The sequence below is a fragment of the Delphinapterus leucas genome, chromosome 10, assembly GCF_059928025.1.
Source record: "Delphinapterus leucas isolate spDelLeu-1000000601 "Yukka" chromosome 10, BTC_Dleu_Yukka2, whole genome shotgun sequence".
Classification (NCBI taxonomy): Eukaryota; Metazoa; Chordata; class Mammalia; order Artiodactyla; family Monodontidae; genus Delphinapterus; species Delphinapterus leucas.
The window spans coordinates 7,877,737-7,901,824 of record NC_143138.1 but is presented as its reverse complement, the minus strand read 5'-3'; the positions used below and the strand labels follow the sequence as shown (position 1 = coordinate 7,901,824).

The window sequence follows — 24,088 nt, the reverse complement described above, 5'->3', positions numbered from 1 at the left end:
TGGGGAACAGGCACATCTCAACAAATGCATGATGTCTCTGTATGTCATCAGGCTCTTTGGAAATTCTGTTTGGGGACTTTCCTAACACTTCCCCACTTCAGTTCTCTTAGTCCAGCCTAAACCGTGTTCTAACAACCTTAGTGGTTACACATTGCTGGAGTAGCCAGCTGGAGATGGCTGTGATTCTCTTCCCTTCCAACATGCCATCTTCCCACATCACAAATCCACAGCTGCGGCAGTCGCAGGAAAAATGGAAACATACTGCACACAGGCAACTTGCTGCTTAGTTACAAAGCTTTCTGCCTCATACTGTCCAGTATTAGGAAGGATTCTATGCACTGCCCGATATCTACTCGGGGAGAGGGGCTGTCATTTAATGCTATCAGCAGAAGGTCTCTGATGGAAACCACTGACTGGCTTGGAAAGATGGGCGGAGGGTGGGCGAGAGCATAGCAGCCGTCATCTTCCTGTTCTTCACCCGGTGATGCTACTTTATGTTGACTTTCAAGGCTTCCAGAGTCAGTACCTGCAGGCCCCAACCACTCAACAGAGGAAAACAAGAACTTACCCCCTGCTATTTCCCTAAAATCTGATTCGGAATTGTCAACTGCTTCAACAGCTAAACAGTACTATTTGAAACAATCAAGATACCTTCCAGGTAAGCAGAGAAAATAAAATGTTTCCTGGTAACTAGAATAGTTAATAGGTCACGTTCCAGGGTCTTTGAATCTCTGGAGAAAGGGCACCAGTGAAATACAATCATAGCACTCTTTGCGGGCTCAGCCTGTCGCCGGGACGTTTCTGGACCTCCTGCCTCTGTGAAGTCTGCTCAGGAAATGCCTGGCAGCCACCAATCAAGATGGCGAGGATGCTTCAGAAAATACCACCCTCCCCCACCAAAGCTATGCCTTCTGTAAACTGTATGCAAACAATTCTGCACTCCCATTACCAGTTCTTATAAGAAGTAGAATTTTATACTGTTTCCTAAATGATCTGATTTGTGTTTTTAAAAGATCATTCTGGCTGCTAGGTAGGCCACACTAGCGGCTCAAAAAGGGTAGGGGACTGGGCGAGGGGCCCAAGGAGACTGGTCTAGAGGTCACTGCACACGTCTGGATAGAGAGGGTGATGACTTGTTCCCTAGGACGGTGAGAGGGGTGGGAATTAAGACCGTAAGAGAGGGTGCACTTTTGAAAGGTGCAAAGACACCAGTTGGTTAGTAAGTTTCGGTGCTGAAACCATGAGGAAGTTCTGATCTGACTGCAAAAGTGGGGGTGTAAATAAAGCTTCCAGAACACAGATTCATGGGGGACACTTTTCCCTGTTTAAAAAAGAAAGAAAATTGAATTCATTTCACTAAAATAAAATCAGTGCTTCATCTTCGCTGTAGAAGTGCGCCCTCTGGTGGTGGGAGAGGGTATTGTAAAATTTTTAGCAGACACCTGTTTTCCCAGCTCTGCTCCCCTCATGCAGTTTTCAGGAACGCATTTCAGGGCACCTGAGACCCATCTGATCACTTCCTTTTTCACCAGAAAGATCTAACAAATTCTACTAATCACTCTGGGTCAGAAGCATGGCTGTAATTGAAGCCTAAGAAACAGACTCAAAATTAGAACGAACTGTTTGAAATCTAAACCTGAGCCTGACTGTACCCTATTTTGGCGTGTTTGGTCTCAAAGATGTGGCCCCTCTAGAGCTGGGTGAGATCTGAAACGAGAACTGAGCTCAGCTCAGTCACTTGGACAAACATTTACTGAGCACCTATCGTGATCCAGCAAGTGCAGAGGACAGAAATGCAAAGAAGTGATCCTTGACATTTATTTATGGTCTGTAGTTAATTCACTGAATATCCTCAGGAATAACAAAGAGTATTATCTTTGGGGGCCTTCCTTTTCTTTTTTTTTTTTTTTTTTTTTTTTTTTTTTTACCATAAAGCCAAGTATTACGGTCTTATTAAGCATCAACTTCTAGGATCATGGGAGCTCTAGAAATGTACCATATAATTTCAGGGCAGCCTGACATTACACTACAAGGATTGGCAGATCTGTGACACTGGCCTTCAGGGAGAGGGACGCAAGAGTCATAGTTATTGACCTGCTACTGACCGGCTGTGTACTGGAGCACGACTCTGAGATTCTGTTTTCTGTTACTTAACGATGGGACTGCAGTCATGCATCAGCTCGCCCCGTAAGCCTTGGGTACTTAATTATCACAAGGTAGTTGTTGCAAATAGAGTATACAGTGGAGGCGCTAACGATCTCGGTGGTGCCTTCTGCTCTCACTCCGGGCCCCAGCACTTTTGAAACCCTGTTCTGTGGATCCTTCTCGAGTCCCATTATCACTTACGGTCCTTCCTTCCACCCAGTGTATCCAACGTCCTGTGTCATTTGTGTATGTGCCTCTCCTACTGCGTTTTAAGTTTCTTAGCGAGACCCACGAACTGCCCTGTGATCCGCTGCCTGCTCCCCTCTCCAGCCTCACTCTGGGCCACGCCCTGTCCCTGCTCCATCCTTGCCGAGGACTCCGAGTTCTTCTCCTTCCCAGGTCCACTGCCCACACTGACGCCTCTCCCAGGAACACACCTCCCCAACTCCTACCAAGTCCTTATCATGACTCACATTTCAGCTTAAAATTACCTTTTTAGAAGACTGGCTTTGTGGCTTCTGTTTTTTGCAGCCTCAGCACCAGATTCTTCTGCATAATTTGCACACTGCTAATTACTCACCTAATTATCTATAACTGTTCATGTCTCCCTTCTCACTAGAGTAGATTATAAGAGCCACAAGGGCAGAAACTGGTCTACTTTGTTCACCACTTTTTCTCCAGTGCCACGCACACTGCCTGGCACGTGGTAGGTGCTCAGTAAATATTTGCTGACTTTTTAATATCCTTTGAGGGGACGGGATGATAGTATATTAATTTTGCTTCTCTTTAACAGTGTTTGGTTATAGAAGGTACCCCAGAAAAGCTTGTAAACTAATACATGTTTTAAAATTCCAGATATTGTCTATTTTCAAGAAAACTGAAATCTTTTAACAGACAAAGAGTTAAAGCAATTATTTTCAATAGTGTAGTATGTATTTACTGAAAAACAAAAGAGACTAGGGATATCGCAAGGCTAATCGTATTAAAATAATTTAAGCATTCAGGGCCCATTCTTTGTTGAACTGTATTTATAAAAAATATTCACCTAAAGAGATTTGTAGTTTTCTCCCCTGACCTTGCACCTTCTTTGGGGGTAAATATCTTGTGTGTGTGTGTGTGTGTGTGTGTGTGTGTGTGTTAAGATGTTTTTAACCTGAGTAATTGCTACCTAGTGCATCTTCTTTATTGTCAGGGAATTGCCTATTATAGTTCTATTTGTAGGTATTTTATTAGAAACCAAAATCCATAAAGAGCAATATCCTATGATAAAGAGAAATGATCTACCTGATGGAGTGTTTCCTTACAGAACTGATGACAGGTAGCCTTGCGGCTTGGTTCGGAACAACCAGGCTTGTTTCTGGCTTTAAAACAAGGAATATTATTATATGTCTCATAAATGTGAAACCTTGTCAAGGAGTTCACTTTGGGAAAAGTCAAAGCTCCCTTGAAACAGGGACTGACCCTCTCTCTACATTAATAGCAGTCCTCGGTAAGGATGTTCTCTACACTAAAGAGAACTCTACATGTATGACCCAGAGGCTTATTAGACAGTGTGATGTCTCTGGCGTCTGCTAAGCTGAACCCAATTTAATTATCAGTCAAAAGAAGGCAAGTTCAGGAAGTTCTCAAATCTCTTAAAACTAGGTTAAAACAACACCCTTTGACCACTGGGACGAAAGTCCAAGGCCGAGTCCACATTTCACAGATTTCAGAAAATCATAAACAACTAGCTGTTTATATTTTACTATATCCGATATGCAAATAAGCTTCACAGATGGATCTTTACATGTACTTCCGAATTTCTCAGTTCCCCTGGGTTCTTGGCCGCATGTCTGTTTTCCCCAGCCCAAGTGTTCCTCAAGGGTCTGGCACAGAGCAAACACTCAAAATAAGTGTATGACATGGAAATAACTTTTGGAAGAAAATTTTTGTGCCACCTCAATTTTTTAAGACATTTAGCAAGAAATGTCCAATGTTTATCATTACTTGTATTACAGAAAATAACGTTTCTAAAAGACACCGTGAGGATTCCAGGTTATTGTATTTAGGGCTGAGGATCATGTGAGGGTCCATCAAAAAGCAAGTATTTGCTACACTGTAGCCAAAATTTATTTCCATTCCCTCGCGTTCTTTCTAGTCTAGTTTGAATGTATATTTTTCCTTCAAATGTATGATCGCACTCTAACCTTTGAAATGACTGTTCTGTTCTTCTAAGGTGTAAACCCCAAGAACGTGTCCTTGACAGCCAGTGGGAAGGATACAAACCCATACAACTGGAATAGCCAGCTATTTCCTAAGTCGTTGGGACCCACGGGGGCAGAACTTGCTTTCAAAAGGAGTAATGCAGGTAAGGCAAGACTACATTTAAAGTATGAACTTACACTGTTTTCCTTCTGCGGATTTTTACTTTTAAATGTTTCCTTTTTCCCCAAAGTGTAAAAATAGGTGGGGTGCCAGTCAAAGGACTAGTTTGATATACTGGTGTCAGTGTTGAGAAAGTGAGTAACTCTGATGATTGGGGAACAAATAAATCCTTTTTAAGTCAAGTGGTTTCCAGTTCTTAGCTTTTAAAAAACTGAAGGAGAACCTAATTGAGTTATAGCTAATAGATAATTAAAAATCATTGGTGAAAATAACACAACACTGTAAATCAACTGTACTCCAATATAAAATGAAAATATTTTTGAAAATCATTTTTTATGAGATCTCTATGTGATATTTGATCTGTAACTCTGAATAGTGTTCAAAGACTATAGTAACAGAGCTGTAACAAAACACCTTTCATTCCCTACTATGCATTTACAAGATTTCTCCTTGCTTCCCATCTTTAAAAAAAAAAAAAAAAATGAAGCTGAATCCTGTCTGATTTTAGCAATGAGTAATATTTATTAATGGATACATGAACCACTTGAAAAAGGTCCCATCTTTCTCATTAGGAGAAGAATTTCCAAAAAAATCTGACTTTTCACTTTTAATAATCAAATTCTATAATATTCATCTTCTTTGATAAATTATATACAACGAATCATTCTAACAATAATTAACTTAATCTAGAGAAAAGTATTTTAATATACTTATGGTTGGTTACAAGGAATTTTTTTAAAGGTTTCAATCTATACACATTTTTTGACTGGTTAATTTAAAGACTTTAAAATTATATTCAGATAAAATTTGGGAGCAGACATATGAATGAAAATAAAATTTTGGAGAGAAATGGGATTCATGTGAAATTTCTACCTGTTAAAAAGGACTGTGGTCATGTATTTCTTTTTGTTTTTTGGCCTTACCACGTGGCATGTGCGATCTTAGTTCCCGGACGGGGAATCGAACGGTGCCCCCTGCAGTAGGAGGGCAGAGTCTTAACCACTGGACCACCAGGGAAGTCCAACGTGGTCATGTATTTCTTAAGTCAGTACTGGTGAGCATAAAATCACTATGGTATTTAGATTCCACTGATTATATTTAAAAGAGAGATGTAATAGTTTTATTTTTAAATGTCTCTAATTACAGTATGCCAGAAGTTAAATCCTCTGGAACTGTAAAACTTACGAGGAAACATTTTAGATATCAGCTTAAAGTGCCTGAAGAGGTAGAGAGTTCTTTCTTAAAAAAGATGTAGGTGGTATTGGATCAGAAGAGTTTGAGGGTCACTGTGTAGCAACTGAGGAGTCTCCTGAGGTGTTCTGATGTGACATCAAACGCTCCGGGTATTGTATCCATTTAACAGTGCTGTGGCACTGCAATTTGCTAATTTTTTCTCAGTTATTTAAAAGTAATATTCACTGAACCAAGTGGTTAAATACAATCAGGTGAAATGACAGCTGCACAGCTTTGAGTCTCGGGGAAATATACGACTGACATCAAATGAAAGCTGAGACAGCACCGAGAACATTTTCTCGGAGAAACATTTTAAGGTTTCTTTCTGCATCTTTTCATTAATCATGGAATCCATTTTTTCTCTGCTTTTCCTATAACATCCTTCTTATTGTTCATTCTTTCCTTCCATCTGCCTTCTCTTTAGAAGAAAGCATAATTAAACCAATTGAAAAACTATCATGCAATGAAAGTTTTCCTGAAAAATTACAGGACTCACAAGGTAATTTCTGGGCCTTGTAGATGAGTACAATTTGTTCTTTGAATCTCCTGTCCAATTATCTTCTCAACATCGACCCCAAATCTTGTCATAAAAGGCTACTACGAAGGCCAAGGTCACCTGCTTTTAGGGGTCAGATCAGGACTCGGGCAGACAGAAGTGTCCACACCACCAAGAACCTCTTTCTTCGGTAGTTGGAATTCTAAGAGTAATTAGCTCTCAAAAGGCTCTATGCTTGTCTTCTTAAATTAATTATGACAAGTTAAAGAAATCAAGCAAATCTACTAAAAGTAATTAAAAGAATATTTTCTAATTTTATAATCAATATTCCTGGAAATTTTTAAGTTCTGAGACTGATTTCTGAGCATGAACCATTATTTAAAAGAAAAAGTTAACCAGGTTCACAGAGATGATGGATGTCCTAGAATTTTGCTGTCAGTGATTTAAATAGTGCTAACTATTGGCTCCAACCTAAAACTTTGCAGCTCACAGGGTACTTCAAATGAAAAGCCAAAATAATTTAAGAAGGCTTAATTTTCTATGCATTTTCCCTTAGCAACTTCTTCCTCCAACAGGAAGCAGCATCCTGTAACCGATCAGTGCATGGGTTTTAGAGCCTGACGTGTCCCTGTTCAGACACTCACTAGCCTTATGATCTTGGACAAGTTACTTGGGTGTTCTAAGTCAGTTTCCCCGCCTGTAAGACAGAGGAAATAATACTGACCGAGGCATTATTATACGACCACCCCTAGGATTTTTGTCACACAATAAGCATTTAATAAGTGTTTGCTCTGATCATGGGGATGAGGGTGGGAGAGATCTTTTTTATTTTGGCCATGCCACGTGGCACGTGGGATCTTCGTTCCCTGAGCAGGGATCAAACCTGCGCCCCCTGCATTGGAAGTGCAGAGTCTTAACCACTGGACCGCCATGGATGTCCCGGGAGATATGTTCTCAGGCTGCTACTGAATGGGATTACTGCCTTGAACTTCCCTTTCAAAAAGTCTTTTGAAGTAAAGGGCTGATTCGTGAATTAGAACGAGTACCTCAAGGCGAAAAGAAAGGACAAATGAGGCAGCAATGCCTATGCAAAATTCAGCAGTGTTAAAAATCGTATGAACTGATAACGTGTTTACTGTGTAACATCCTTTAGGGTCTGATAAATAATATTGCCGTTTGACATTTGTTGGTCCAGGAGCAAACACTTATTGAGCGCCTGCTATGCACAGCACCGTGACAGACGTCAGGGACACAGGAAGGCAGAGTCCAGCCTTGTGGTCAAATGACACCATGTGAAAATAAGCTTCAGTCGTAGCTGCCAGGTGAACGGTTCTTTGAAACCACCAAGGTGGTCAGAGCCCTGATTCACGTTCTCACTGACAAACCTGTCCCTTTTCTGGTGTAGCCAGGCTCCTTAAAAGAGAAGTTACATTCACTTTTCCTCTGATTTCCACTTTACCCCTCAGTTCACTGCAGTCTGTCCTCAGCTTGCCTTGGGCCGCTGAAACAGCTCCTGCCGCGGCCTGTCCTGCTAGCGGCCAAATCCCAGGGCGGTGCCAACCCCACCAGACCTCTGCTTTATTTGCTACTCCTTCCTCGTCACACGCTGTCTTCTCTGGAGCTTCCAGACCCTATTCCTACCGTCTACCTCTCCACTCTCTCCCCAGCAGGGTCCTTTTCTTTTCTCCCCCTTAGTGCTCTGTTGCCTGGGTTCTGTTCTATTCTGGGTCTTTGCACATCCCACAGTCCCTCTGAGCTGACTCCTCCAAGCCCATGGCGCCATCACAGCCATGCCCCGATCATTCCAGGTCTCCAGGCCTGCTGGACCTCTGTGACTTGAATCTCCCATGGGCACCAGGTCTTCACCCCACACCTGACTCTTCCCCTGTATCCTGTTCTCAGTCACCTACGCTACAGACTTGGGGGTTTATGTTACTCTCTTTCCCACCCTTCCCACCCCATACACCTGCTGGTTCCCTCCTCCATCCCTCCATGACCATCTAAGTTCAGACTCTCTTACTTCCTCTCTCACTTCAGCTACAGCAGTGCCCTCCTGACTGGTCTCCTGCCTTTACATTTTCTCCCAGATTGATCATTCACTAATAGTGATGAGGGTGGTGACAGCTGACACGTGTTGGACAGCAGAGCCTACGCTAAGTGCTTTGCATTCATCTCATTCAATCCCTACAACAACCCCTATGAGAATAGGTGCACTTATCAGGGTGATTTTACAAGATGAAGAAGTGCTCAGAGAGCACCGCAGGGATGGGGGCTTCCTGGCAGGAAATACACTTTCAGGTTAAGAAGTGGAGCCATAAAAACCTGGGTACATTCAGGGGGATACCTTGGGTTCACATTCTAATTTGGTCACTTACTAACTGCGAGAAGTTAGCCAAGTCAGGTGTGGATAGTAACATGCATCTAAGAGGATTGTTATATGGACTGAATGGGAACATCTGTAAAACCGTAGTGCCGCGCATGAAATACAGACGATGCCCCCCAAAACAGAATTTAGAATTAGTAGTGGTTGTAATCAAAGTTACTCTCCGGTGCTTTAAAATATTAACCTTCTGACTCTGAAACTTTATGATACGTCACTAGGAAATCTTGGAAGTTATGCTACTTACAATCAGTCAGGATATATTCCTTCCTTTCTCAAAAAAGAAGTGGGGTCAGCTGGCCAGAGGATACACTTAGCACCACTCGGTGCGACAGCTTCAGGTAAGAACAAGTTCAGATACAGTTTTTGAGAATTCTGATCAGAAGGGAGCTTTTTAAAGTTTACAGTCACCTTTCCTGAGTGAGGACTTTTAAATTAGTCTCAGCTATTAACTAAAGTTCTGTTTTTGGCAAAATGTCCCATTTTTCTCCCAAAGATGTGGTTTGCGAGTCTAATAAGCGGAGCTACCTCTGATTCAGTGGTTTTTCTCGGTCAGACACACGGATTGTGCCACCGAATCCTCCCAATGACCTGAGGAGGTAGATCTTTTACAGATGAGGAAACTGACATTGAGTAATTTACCTAGGGTCACACAGCCTGTAAACAGTGGAGCTGGGATAGAAGTTGTCTCATTCCGAAGAGTGTGCTATGCTACACGACGAGATGTGCGAGGATGCACTTTTCAGGGCTTGCCGCCTGGCACCTGGCACGGAGCGGAAAGCACAGCAGATGCGGAGACTCTGTCACCTATCAGTTAATGGGTAGTCCTTCTGCAGCTCCATCTTAGGGCTTAGAAATAAACTGCGGCAGGACTTTGACAGGCTTTTGCTCTGTAATATATTAGGTGGTGAAGTTTTATTCCCCACCCTCCGACGCTATGACTAATTAGGTCACCTGCTCTGCAGTGGCGTGGCGTGTGACAGCCACATTCAGGGGGACGCTCTTGAAACTGATGTGAGGATTCTGTACTTGAGTTGACCAGATCTGACTATGAATGTTCTCTAAGTTATTTCAGTCTAAAATAGATACCCTTCTTAAGCACCTAAAATAAACATTGAGGCAGATAATTACAAGTTTGATAAGGTATCTAGTTACAGTTTAATTTAAAAGTTGACTTCAAAAGTCTTCTCCCAGTCTGTCCCGGCCAGGATCTTATATTATAGAACTCCTGATTCGAGTTACCAGTCTTTAAAGTTCATGCTCTTGGAGCTAAAATTGTAAAAAGCACTGGACTTCCGTAATTTTTTATTTCTTACCATGGCAGAGCTGCTTAAGCAGTACTGTTACCTTATCTGCGAAAAGAACTGCTTCATTATCTCTCTGCTGAAACAAAATATATAAATAAACATTTTATATACAGCAGTAATTTTTACAAAGCCTTAAATACTTTAGGGCAGCCTTATCATGAGTCATTAGCCACAGCTTGGTAGCAATTTTTAATATGAAGGCAGAAAATCATAACGTCTCAAATTACTTTGAGTACCTGCTCTTAGAAAGTGCAAGTGGGTATTTTTGAACATATTTTTATAAGGGATTGGAGGCCTTTATATATTAATTATTCTGTCAGTTTAGCATGCATATTCCTGTTTTCATTTTTTTAAGTAAAATGCTTTCTCATAACTTTTCATCTCTTCATTTTACTCTGCTTATCAGATTTTCCTACAGATCGTGATAGGAGGAAAGGTTAAAAAAAAAAAGAAGTAAATATTAATCATTCTCAAGTGGTCAATGCAAATCCTTAGGAAAACACTGTTCTGTAAGAGAAGTGTCTTCCAGCTCTCCCACTGGTGTGACAGTTTCCCACAAGAGAATACAACCAGGTCATTACCGTATTTACTCGACTATTTCCCCTTCTCTCAGCCTCCCTCTCTACTCTTCTTCCTCATCCTCAAGTCTGGAGAAGAAAAATCACATTAATTTCTTCCTCCCTTCCCATGTCATCTATCAACCCAAACCCCCTCATACCTCCTTGTCCCCTGCTAGAGGAGTGACTTCTTTCAGACACAGCCGCCCTCTAGAAGCACGGGGCCCTGTTCTACGTGCTTTACATGCATTAACTCACTGAACTCGCTAAGACAGAAGGTACCATCATTATCTCCATTTTACAGAAGTTTTCTGTCTTGCTATAAGTTATATAGCAGTGACACAGATTACATTCTTAACTAGAGGCAAACACCCTTTCCTGCAGCAACGTTTCCTACAAGAAGTTAAATGCCCTTGGTAGGACACATGCAGGTTTTAAAATAAATGTACAGCAAATGTTAGAGGGCTGCCAGCTCCGTTCTGGGGAGTGGTGAGGTGTGGGCACAGCCAGCTGCTGAACAAAGCGTTTCTTTGCCCCACATGAGACCTGGGCTCCTTTGTCAGCTACTAAGTTCTTCACCAAGGGTGCTGGAGTCCTAAAACTCTGTTATTTCTCAGAAAGGAATCCTAAATGTCAACACTACCGCCTTACTGGCAAAATGATTCCCTTTTCAAAGAAGGTTTTACAAATGTTGGCCTGGACAGTTTCCTTCAAATGCATTTAGGACTTGACTTAGACTATGTCATCATCTGGAAAAAAAGCTTCTCTGGATGTTACTCCCCAGACGCCTCACTTCTCACCCACTGTTAGCTTAAGGATGGGTTTTCCCTTCTCCTTTCTCTCAGTCACGGGGACTTACTGTCTCCTCCCTCCTGCCCTCCCCTCCCATGTGCTCTCCTCTGCCCACGGTACCATTTTGATGTGAGCGCACTAATTTATCAGACTGATGCTGGTCTATATTCCAGTGGGTTATGACTAAAGGGCCATTCCTAGAAAATATGGTGCACTTAACTGGCCCTTCTAGACACTGTCCCTGTCTTTCTTAAGGAGCTTTTTTATTGGCTTTGAGAACTTTAAACCCAGTAAGAGTGGGATGAAATGACCCGTCAGACCAAGGAAGAACTCTTGGCCTCCTTGTCCCAACTGAACCACAAAACAGTTGGGGTGACTGGCACCAGGGCAGCTCCTCACGTAAGGCTTTGTCCCCTTTAAGCTGAGGTTAGCAACACGTCAGGACCCACGTGTTCCCATAAGTTCCTCCTATACTTCCAATTCTACAGTAAAAATAGAAGAAAAAACTGGGAAAACCATGCCAATAAATATAGTATAGCTAGTGTTAGGTGTACAGAATGGTTAGAGAGTCATTTCAAAGTTGACGCCTACAGAGTATAATCCAAGAATGACAGCTACCACATAGTGTGAAAAGATATTTAAATCCCAAAGAGAAAGACGGAACATCAGAGAGAATAGCTCTGACACCTAGCTCCCAGCTTGAAGTGAGGAAGGGGTGAAGGAGGGACTGAGGATATTAAAGTTTTCTCTGAAATGATTTACTGCTTTGTCATTTGACACGTTCAAGCAATCTGAGCTTATAAATTGTTCGGGTAACAAATGTCTAACACATTAAAATTTTCACAAAATTTTCATCAGCCAATACATGTATGAATAAAACAAACCTTGCGATGAAAGGTTTGGGATCCTAAGAATGGCTCACTTTTCAATGGGATTCTGTTATCATCCATCGATTTCCCAATAAAACATGAAGTTTCTTGACTCCAAAAACCACATTTTCATGTTTAAAGGGAAACCTGCTATGTGACCCCACCTGTGTGGCTCCATGAAGCCAGAGCTTTACAGGATTCACAATTCTGAATACATTTTCTGTAGTGATACTGTGTTCAGATATTATTTAGATATAACCACGGTGTGATTTTAAACAGTCACTGACACTGTGGGTACTGCCCATTGAACTTAAACCAAGGAGTTGTTCTTGGTCATCCAAGTTGGCATTGCCCATCAAAATATGATGGGCACTTCAGTGAGCCCAAATAAGGAACAGTAGCAGTGTCAGAACTATAAACCAGAAATTATGGCGCTTAAGCTACTGAAAACGCTAGCTGGCGTCAGCATAACACTACAATAGAATTTTTGGCTTATATATAATTAAAAAAAAAACTTAGAGAGCACTGAATTAATCTTTTAAAGACAAATTCAGATTTTAGGACTTCCCTGGTGGCGCAGTGGTTAAGAATCTGCCTGCCAACGCAGGGGACATGGGCTCGAGCCCTGGTCTGGGAAGATCCCACATGCCGCGGAGCAACTAAGCCCGTGGGCCACAACTACTGAGCCTGCGCTCTAGAGCCCGTGAGCCACAACTACCGAGCCTGTGCTCTAGAGCCCACGAGCCACAGCTACTGAGCCCATGCGCCGCCACTACTGAAGCCCGCATGCCTAGAGCCCATGCTCCGCACAAGAGAAGCCACCGCAGTGAGAAGCCCGGGCACTGCAACGAAGAGCAGCCCCTGCTCGCCGCAACTAGAGAGAAAGCCCGCATGCAGCAATGAAGACCCAACACAGCCAAAAATAATTTTTTTTAAAAAAGATAAATTCAGATTTTCCCCCATAAAATGAACTGCTTTATTTTGAATTTAATAATCATCTGAATAAAATTCTAATTTCTGATTCTGCTTTCTTTCAGAATATCCCTGGAACACAAAAACTGGTCAGGGGCAGTTTTCAGGACCTACTTATAATCCTACAGCCAAGAATCTAAATATTGTGAACCGCGCACAGCCAGTCTCCTCTGTGCACGGGAGGACAGACTGGGTGGCCAAGTACGGAGGCCACCGATAGGAGTCTGGTGTGAAGTCCCACAGCATCGCTCCAGAGTCTGTGCAAGTCCCCTGACCCCGGGAAATGTCTACAGATGTCTACGTCTACTGAGTTCTGGAAGAAATATGTAATAGTGGGTACTCTGAAGAGCAAAACTCATCTCCTATTTTCTTTCTTTCCTAGAAATGAAATGCATTTTCTGAGCATCATTGCCCACAGTGCTGATATATGGGTAGGACTTTACTAAGTATTGAATAAACTATTTGCCAAAGTGTCAAGTATTTGATATACAAATAGATACTAAGTACAATAAGAAGCTTTTTTTAAAAAAAATGCCTCCAGAAATAAGTGTTTAGAGTGTTTTATATTTGCCCAAACTATTTAATATTTCATTGTTTAGCCTCAGAGGTTTGTTTTGTTTTGGCTTTTATAGCAATTACATAGATGTCTGTGGACTGTCAGTTACGGTTCTTATTTGGCCAAGGTTCTACTCTACCATTTTGGCAATGGCAGAAAGATGGTAATTTATCATTTTTCTACTTTGGAATTATGGAAAAAATGATAATTCTAATCTAAAGCAGGACATCTTTCTTAGAAATAAGTATTTCTTTAACACAGAGATGTCAAAATCACATCACCTGATTTTAGTGAAGAAAGAGTCGATTGTTCGATTTTGATCTATACAACTGCTATGAATTCGTGGTGACTATCAAACCCAATGGCTTGACGACTTCCAGATTAACCAAGTCAAGGTTCTGTCATCTTCACATCAAGTGTGTTCATCAGACTTTCAAAATACATTTGTTTCCATATTCCCACGAGGCACAAAGATGAAGTATGCCAGCTCGTTCCCCAACGCAAACCCTTGCTGCCGCTGCAGACAGATCAGACTCAGCTCTGACCTTCACACTTGCTCTGAAGAGCAAATGCATTCAGTTGCTATCGCAGTGATTTCACTTACTACATGTTTTCTTAGTTTTATTTCTAAATTGGTAGTTAAGATAGACATTTTGAACTTAGGACTACTCTATTCAAGCCTGTCATTTTATGAGCTAGATATTCTTTTTAAAGAATAATGTTATCAAACTGCTTATTTTTTATGTATTTTATGACTTTGTAACAAATGCTAATGTAATTGGTATCATCTTGTGGACATTATACAAAGGCATAGTAAGAACAACATGGTATTTTTGTACAGAAGATTCAGCTCACCTTCTTGAAAAATGTTAAAATCTAAAGAGTAATTTATGTTAGTGATAATGGTTATATATATATTTGTACAGTTTTAATTAATGTCTCAAAGCAAAAATATTCTTTTGTATTGCTGGGAAACTTTTAAACTCCAAATAGATATTAAAATTAATATGGTTAACTAGTGTGTTTTCCTTACATTGTTAAACTTTATACTTATACTCTGAGGCCTTTTTTTGTTGTTAATTAGTCAACTTTTTTTTCTTAGCAGTTTTAAGTTTACGGAAAATCTGATTGGAAAGTACAGAGTTTCCACATACTCCCTAATCTCCCCGCTCCTCAATTTTCCCTATTATATCTTGCATTAGTGTGGTACATTTGTCACAACTGATGAACCAGTATTGATTCATCGTTATTAATTAAAGGCCATAGATTACATTAGGGTTCACGCTCTGTGTTGTACATTCTGTGGGTTTTGACAACATGTATAAAGACATGTATCCACCAGTACAGTATCATACAAAATAGTTTCACTGCCCTAAAGATCCTCTGTGCTCTACCCATTCATCCCTCCCTCCCTGCCTCCCTGCAAACCTCTGGCAACCACTGATCTTTTTTTTTTTATTATCTCCATAGTTTTTCCTTTTCCACAATGTCATGTAGTTGGAATTACGAAGTATACAGCCTTTTCAGTTTGGCTTCTTTCACTTAGTAATGTGCATTTAAAATTCCTCCCTGTCTTTTCTTGGCTTGATAGCTCATTTCTGTTTATCACTGAAGAGTATTCCATTGCCTATATGTATCCTAGTTTATTTATCCATTCACCAACTGAAGGACATTTTGGTTGTTTCCAAGTACGGGCAATTATGAATAAGGCTGCTATAAACATTCATGTACATGTTTTTGTGTGGACGTCGGTTTTCACTTCACTTGATTAATTGCTGGATCGTATGGTAGGAGTATGTTTTGTAAGAAAGCACCACACTGCCTTCCAAAGTGCCTGCGCCATTTCTCATTCCCACCAGCAGTGATGAGAGTTCCTGTTGCTCCACATTCTCACCAGCATTTGGTGTTGTCAGTGTTTTGGATTTTGGCTGTTCTAGTGTGTAGTAGTATCTTGTTATTTTAATTTGCAATTCCCTAATGACATAGGATGTGAAGCATCTATTCACATGCTTATCTGCCATCTGTATATCTCCTTGCTGTCTATTCAGATCTTTTGCCCATTTTTAAATTAGTTTGTTTTCTTATTGTTGAATTTAAACAGTTCCTTGTATATTTTGAATAACAGACCTTTATCAGGTTGTCTTTTGCAAATCTTACCTCCAGTCCGTGACTTGTCTTTTCATTCTCTTAAGGTCTTCTGCAGAGGAAAAGTTTTTAATTTAAATGAAGTCCAGCTTACCAATTTTTTATTTCGTGGATCATGCTTCTAGGGTTGTATCTAAAAAGCCATCACCAAACCCAAGGTCACCTATGATTTTCTCCTATATTCTAGGATTATTACAGTTCTGCATTTTACATTTAGATCTATGATCCATTTTGAGTCAATTTTTCTGAAAGGTATATCATCTGTTACAGATTCTTCTTCCTGTTGATGTCTATTGTCCAGCGTCGTTTGTTGAAAAGACTTTTCTCCACTGAACTGCCTTTGCTAATTTGTCAAAGATCAGTTGACTGTATTTGTGTGCATCTATTTCTGGGCTCCCTATTCTGTTCCACTGATCTATGTGTCTATTCTCTCACCAATACCACACTGTCTTGATTACTATAGCTTTACAGAAGTCACCTAAGTCAGTCCCTCAACTTTGTTTCTCTCCTTCAATATTGTGTTGGCTATTCTGGGTCTTTTACTGCTCCATATAAACTCTAGAATCAGTTTGTCAATATCCACAAAATAACTGGGATTTTTGACTCGGATTGCAGTGAACAAGCAAAAATACAGATCAAGTTGGGAAGAACTGACATCTTGACACCCCTGGGTCTTCCCACCCATGTACAAGGACTATCGCTCTATTTTTTTACATCTTCTTGGACTTCTTTCATCAGTGTCTTGTCATTTTCCTCATATAGATCTTACACATATTTGTTGGATTTATACCTGTTTATTTTAGTGCTAATGCAATTTTTAATTTCAAATTTGAATTGTTCATTGCTTGTAAATAAGAAAGCAAATGACTTTTCTATATTAAAGTTGTATCCTAATTCCTGTTATAATCACTTATTAAATCCAGGAGTTTCTTTGTTGATTCTTTGAAATTTTCTACATAGACAATCATGTCATCTGCAAACAAAACCAGTTTTATTCTTCATTCCCAATCAGCGTGCTTTTTATCTCCTTTTCTTTCTTATTGAACTAGCCAGGACTTCCAGTACAATCCTGAACAGAAGTGGTGGGAGTGAACATCCTTGCCTTGTTCCTGATCTTAGCAGGAAAACATCTAGTTTCTCCCCATTAAGAAAGATGTTAGCTGTAGGGTTTTTGGTTTTTTTAATAGATTTTCTTTATCAAGTTGAAGACATTCCTCCCTATTTTGCTGAGAGTTCTTATTATGAATGGTGTTAGATTCCGTCAAACACTTTTTGTGCATCTACTGATAATCACTGATCATACAATTTTTTTTCTTTAGCTTGTTGATGTGATGGACTATACTGATTGATTTTCAAATGCTGAACCAGCTTTGTATACCTAGAATAAATCCCACTTGATCATATTATGTAATTCTCTGTATACATTGTTGGATTGGATTTGCTAATATCTTGTTGAGGATTTCTGCATCTATGTTCGTGTGTGTGTGTGTGTGTGTGTGTGTGTGTGTGTATATATATATAGAGAGAGAGAGAGAGAGAGAGAGAGACAAACTTTTCTCTAAATTTAAAAATTTTCAAAATCAAATGTTAAAACAACATAAATATGTGAAGCAAAGATTAACCACAAATACAAGAAGAAATTGACATAACCACAGAGTGGGAGGTTTTTCTTAGAAAACAGATCTAGAGGCCTTAAAATAAGTACATGAGTAACACAGTAAACAAAATTTACCCGCCATACATACTATATAGAACTTTGACCAATAAGGCAAAATACTATACATGTAACATGCACAAAAAATTGACCTTATGTTAGGCCAAAAAGAAAATCTCAAATTCTCAAATGTTGAAATATGTAAGCTACAACTTCTTTCCACAGTTTAATAAAAGTAGAATAAAAAAGTATGCCTCCAAAATCATCCACTTAAAAATTCAAAAACAGGGCTTCCCTGGTGGCGCAGTGGTTGAGAGTCCGCCTGCCGATGCAGGGGACACAGGTTCATGCCCCGGTCTGGGAAGATCCCACATGCCGCGGAGCGGCTGGGCCCGTGGGCCATGGCCGCTGAGCCTGCGTGTCCAGAGCCTGTGCTCCTCAACGGGAGAAGCCACAACAGTGAGAGGCCCGCGTACCGCAAAAATAAAATAAAATAAAATAAAATTCAATAACATTGTTCTAACCACTACAAAGTCAAAAGGGAAAATCAAAAATGAAATAAACATCCTTTAGAAATGGACAGTGACAGACCTCTGTATTAAAACCTATAAAACTCAGTCAAAACAGATCTCAAAGAAAAAAAATTATACACTTGTTCCATTTATGAGAAAAACAAAAACACTGAAGACATGGTGAATTTGAGCATTTAGCTTAAGAAACTAGAAAAAGGAATAACAACTTTAAAAAGTGAAAAGGAATGAAAAGTATAAAATAATGTCCTAGTAGCAACAAACATTATCCAGCACCAGGTCTCGGTTTCTAATATCACTGTCCAATAAAAGAAACCAGGGCTACTTGGAGAAATGGCTGATTCTAGTATTGGAGCATGAAATATACAAGATGAGCCTGGAGCCTCTTACAGTGCCAGAAAGTAGGGAAGTTCTATAAAAACAAAAAACAAGGGAAAAAAAAAAAAGCCTACACTGATTGGCTATGTCGAAGAACCCATGGGCCAACTGAAAGAGTCCCCAATGGTCAAAACTGCAACAATTTGAGCAAGAAAATTAATGGAGAAGTATTGGATTATAACCCAAACCAGGAAATATATATACATGATTCCATAGTGAAGGAGCGGATGGTTGGATGGATAGACAGGGAAGAAGAGGCATCTTCCATGCAGCAGAATTCCAAATAATTTATGTAGATACTCTGCCCTCAAGGAGGCAGAGCACAGCTCCCCATTTCTTAAGTGTGGGATATGCATAGTGACTTCCTTTTAAAGAGTACAGTATGGGGAAGGGGGAAAAAAGGAATAGCTTCACAATGGAGAAGTCTGAGGAACACTACCTCAGCCAGATGATCAAGGTCAACATCAACAGTAATATCATGTTCGTATATGTAACTTTAATATGATGTGATGAAAATGACACTTCACCCCTGTGGTCTTCCTCCTAAAAACCGATAATCCCAGTCTAACCATGAGGAAAACACTAGACAAATTCCAATGGAAGTGCATTCTACAAAATACCTCATCAGTACTCCTCAAAACTCAGTCACCAAAAACAAAAAAAGTCTAATGAAGAGTCACAGCCAAGAGGAGCCTAAGAAGACATGACAACTAAATGTAATATGGTATCCTGGATAAAATCCTGAAATAGAAAAAGGATATTAGTTAAAAGATAAGAAAAACTGTATGAAGTATGGACTTTAGTTAGTGATAATGTATCAGTATTGATTCATTAGTTGTAACAAATGTATCATGTTAATGTAAGATGTTACTAATAGGGGAAACTGGGTGTAAGGTGTGTGGGAACTCTCTGTACTGGCTCTTAAAGCTGTTCCACAAAATAAAGTCTATTTTTAAGAAATAGATTTGATCAATCTATCCATTCAGCAAATATTTACTAAGTAACCACTATGTACTAAGTGTAGTATATATGGTAGAAAAAAAAGTCATTTCCTCCAATCTCATAGAACCTACATTCCGCAGACACTAAATAAACACACACAAAAAACCCCTGTATATTTGCCAATTATTATAAGTGCTATTAAGAAAAAAGAAAAAAAAACCCAGGATGTTATAGAGACTAAAGAAGGGATATAAATGTAGTGAGAGATGACTTAATTTTAAGACTAGGAGTCTAATTATACTTGATATATGCCTCTGCCTGCTGGGTAAAGAATTAATTGTTGGGCCAAAGCATGAAAACAGGGAGTCCTGTTAGAAGATTAAAAGACAGTGAGGCTTGGACTTGGGTATTAGCAATAGTATGGAAGAGAACTGATGATGGCTGCTGATAGCTATTGGGTTTTGGTGCTGATCTTGTTTCTTGCAGCTTTATAGAACTTCCTCATTAGTTATAATAGGATTTTAGTTGCTTGTCTTGGCTTTTCTAGATAGACAATTATATTAGCTATTTAAAATCTTTGATTTCTTTCCTTTTCCACTATTACTTTATACCTCATTTATTTCTCTTATTTTATTACTTTGTCTAGTGTCTCTAGGAATCATCAGTGATAGCAAATATCAACATAAAGCCATAGCACTAGATAAAGGGTAGTTGACAAAAATCTAAGGCAAGCAATGTGCTTGAGTCAACTGAAACATATACATTAATATCAGAAATTCATTGCTCAGATTAATACCTAATTAGAAAATATATATGAAGAAGTTCCATGCATAATAATAACAAAACCATAAAATATCATGCAATAATCTTAATAGAAATGCAAAGAACTAAGTGAATAAAACTCTAAAATGTTTTAAGACATTAAAAAAAGAAAAACTGAATTAAATGAAGGGACATACAATGTCCTGGATTGAAGAGTAAATATTTTATATACAAACGGCTCATATAGCTCAAAATAAAAAAAAACAAACAACCCAATCAAAAATTGGGCACAAGATCTAAATAGACATTTCTCCACAGATATGCAGATGGCCAAAAGGTACATGAAAAAATGCTCATCCTCGTTAATTATTACAGAAATGCAAATCAAAACTACAATGAGGTATCACCACACACCACTCAGAATGGCCATCATTTAAAAGTCTACAAAAATTAAATGCTGGAGAGGGTGTGGAGAAAAGGGAACTCTCCTACACTGTTGGTGGGAATATACATTGGTGCAGCCACTATGGAGAACAGTATGGAGTTTCCTTAAAAAACTAAAAATAGAACTACCATATCATCCAATGCTCCCACTCTCGGACATATATCTGGAGAAAACTGTAATTCGAAAAGATACATGCATCCCAATGTTCACAGCAGCACTATTTATAATAGTCAAGACATGGAAGCAACCTAAGTGTCCATTGACAGATCAATGGATAAAGATATGGTACATATACACAATGGAATACTACTCAGCCATAAAAAAGAATGAAATAATACCATTTGCAGCAACAGGAATGGACCTAGAGATTATACCAAGTGAAGTGAGTCAAAGACAAATATCATATGATATTGCTTATATGTGGAATCTAAAAAAAATTATACAGATGAACTTATTTAGAAAATAGAAACAGAGTCACAGACACAGAAAACAAACTTACGGTTACCAAAGGGGAAAGGGGGGTGAAGGGATAAATCAGGAGTTTGGGATTAAAATATAAACACTATTATATATAAAACAGATAACCAACAAGGACCTACTGCATAGCACAGGGAACTATATACTCAATATCTTGTAATAACCTGTAAAAATCTAAAAGAGAATATATATATATATATATATGTATATACACACATGTATAACTGAATCACTCTGTTGTACACCTGAAACTAATACAACACTGTAAATCAACATTTCAAAAAAACTTTTTAAAGAGTAAATGTTTTAAAGCTCCCAAATCTTCCTAAATTTATCTATAATCCAATGCAATCATAATCAAAACCCCTAGTAAAATTTAAAGCTGAAAGGCTAAGTCTAGATTTATCTGGAAAAGTATGTAAAGAAAAATCAGAAAAGTAACAATGACAGACTTGCCTTACCCAAATATCAAAACATAGTACAATCTACACTGATTATAGAGTCACAGACCAATTAGAAAAACAAAAAAGGGCAGTTTACAGAAAAAATATACATCACTGGTCAATAAATACATGAAAAGATGCTTAATAAGTCAAACTAAAGATATACAACAATGGCTTCGATCAGGGGTTGGAACCATGGTCAGTGAACCAAATTCAGTTCACTGTCTGTTTTTGTGCAGCTGGCAAGCTTTTTTTATAAAAAAATAAAATCAAAATAAACATGGTCGAAAAGAATATCAAAATAAGATTATTATTTTGTACTATGTGAAAACGATATGAAATTCAAATTTCAGGGTCCATAAATACAGCTTTGTTGGAAGGTAGCCATGCTCACCTGTTTATGTACTGTTTATGGTGGCTTTTGCATTACAAGGCAAAACTGAATAGCTGGAGAGAGACAGTATGGCCCACAAAGCCTAAAATGTTTACTATCTGGCCATTTACAGAAAAAGTTTACAGACCCCTAGCTTAATGTGTCAAAGATAAAAAGTCTGATAATACGCAATGTTAAGCAAAGATGAGGAAACAAAATCTCTCAACCGCTATCGGTGGGAGTGTAAATCCGTACAAATCTTTTTGCGGACAATTAAAATTTTAAATGCTCATCTGTTTTGACTCAGCTTTTACGGATGTAACCTAAAGATTCATTTGCACATGTGCACCGGGACTTAGTGATGTTCCTTGGTACAGCATTTTTTTAATAGCAAAAAGCTTGAAACAAGGTATCTTTCTGTCAGTAGGGGAATGGTAAACTAGACAGCCACATCATATAATTAAAAAGCCACTAAAAAGAATGAGGGAGTCTCCATGTCCAGATAAAGAAAAGGTGTTAAGTGTGATACAGTGTAGCAAAGTGAAACTCAGTGTTAATTCTGTGCCCTCACTTGTCTTAACAGTAACCAAAAAAGGATACATTTCTATGTTTTACACTCACAGAAAGCTTCTGGGACAATAAATAAATAATGGCTACCTCTTAAGCTGAGAGACTAAGGGTCTGGGATCAGAAGGAAACAATTTTGCTGTATACCCTTCTGTCTTACATGCATTCTTTATCACAAGCATATTTTATCTCAATTTTAAACGACCTTGTGAACTAGGTATTTTTTTGTTTTTGTTGTTTTGTTTTGTTTCTTTTTGCGGTACGCGGGCCTCTCACTGCTGTGGTCTCCCCCGCTGCGGAGCACAAGCTCCGGACGTACAGGCTCAGCGGCCATGGCTCATGGGCACAGCCGCTCCACGGCATGTGGGATCTTCCCGGACCAGGGCACAAACCTGTGTCCCCTGCATTGGCAGGCAGACTCTCAACCACTGCGCCACCAGGGAAGCCCAAGATGAGTATTTTTATAATTTGGAATAAGAAAGAACTTTGTAAAGCAATGAAGTAATAGATCTATGTAAAGACGTACAGAAACTATAAACAAAGTTAAAAGACACAATAAGTTGGGAGAAAATGTAATATGTAATAAAGGACCTGTGCCCATTATATACAGAGAGCTTCCACAAATCTTTATGAAACAAAAACCAACAAAAATGATGAAACAAAATACAACAAAAATGAGGGGGAAAATGGATTACATTCAAACCTTTAGCTGGGGATGTCAAGGTCATCTAGATTCGACCTTGCCTTTCAGTCTCATCTCCTGTTGTTGCCAACCTCACCCGCTCTATGCTATTCACACCAACTTGTAGGTACCCAACTGTGCCAGGCAGTGTCATGCCTCTGAGGCACTGCACATACCTTCCCTCTACCTGCAACATTTGTCTGTCCTTGTTTATGAATTCCTCATCCTTCAAGGCTCAGCTCAACCACCATCTCCTCTGTGAAGCCCTCCTAGACTCCCTGAAGAGAACTGACCACTTTTTTGTGCCCCTGGGGTAATGTCTACCTACCTCTATTAGCCATGTATTTCTATGTTGCCTTTGTTTGTCTAGATGTCAGTGTTCTCCACTAGACTCCATGATGGCAAGCCATGGTTTGTTTTTCTTTTCCTTCTGGGACCCAGCACAATCTTAGGACAGTAAGTACTTGGGAAACTTGGCCGGGGAGAGGAAGGGGTTCTTAGCAAGGACACTGTCAAGGCTGCTGGGCAATGAAGACACCCCATCCCACCCCCGCCCCTTGGAACTGTAGGCAGCCTTAGAAGTCTCAGAGGTAACCACAGGAGCAGTCACACAGGGGTCTACCTTGGACCTGAACTGATTCCCACCTCCAGGGAATCGTTGTCATTCAGAGTCTAAGGCTAGCACCCCAACACTAGAACTGAAGGTGGCCAAAACTGGTGTCCTTAGGAAACACTTCATTACAGAAGAAAATCCAGGGCCTCGGGCTTCCCCGGTGGTGCAGTGGTTAAGAGTCTGCTTGCCGATGCAGGGGACATGGGTTCGTGCCCCGGTCCGGGAAGATCCCATGTGCTGCGGAGTGGCTGGGCCCGTGAGCCATGGCCGCTGAGCCTGAGCGTCCGGAGCCTGTGCTCCGCAACGGGAGAGGCCACAACAGTGAGAGGCCCGCATACCGCAAAAAAAAAAATACCTGCAAGTATGTGACATCAAGCATCAACCCTTTCTACCTATGAGTAGTTAT

The 24,088-nt window shown here is 39.8% G+C and overlaps 1 protein-coding gene across 1 annotated transcript in view; it reads left to right on the top strand.

Moving 5' to 3' along the window:
- The window catches only part of MAK (male germ cell associated kinase), a 40,395-nt gene extending 27,040 nt beyond the window's left edge, over window positions 1-13,355 (top strand). Inside the window, exons 10-14 of the mRNA XM_022586649.3 lie at window positions 510-658; window positions 4,361-4,492; window positions 6,167-6,241; window positions 8,840-8,959; window positions 13,181-13,355. Coding sequence (XP_022442357.1) covers window positions 510-658; window positions 4,361-4,492; window positions 6,167-6,241; window positions 8,840-8,959; window positions 13,181-13,335 — 631 coding nt within the window. The 3' untranslated portion in view covers window positions 13,336-13,355. The remainder of the gene's footprint in view (window positions 1-509; window positions 659-4,360; window positions 4,493-6,166; window positions 6,242-8,839; window positions 8,960-13,180) is intronic.
- The last annotated feature ends 10,733 nt before the right edge of the window (window positions 13,356-24,088 follow it).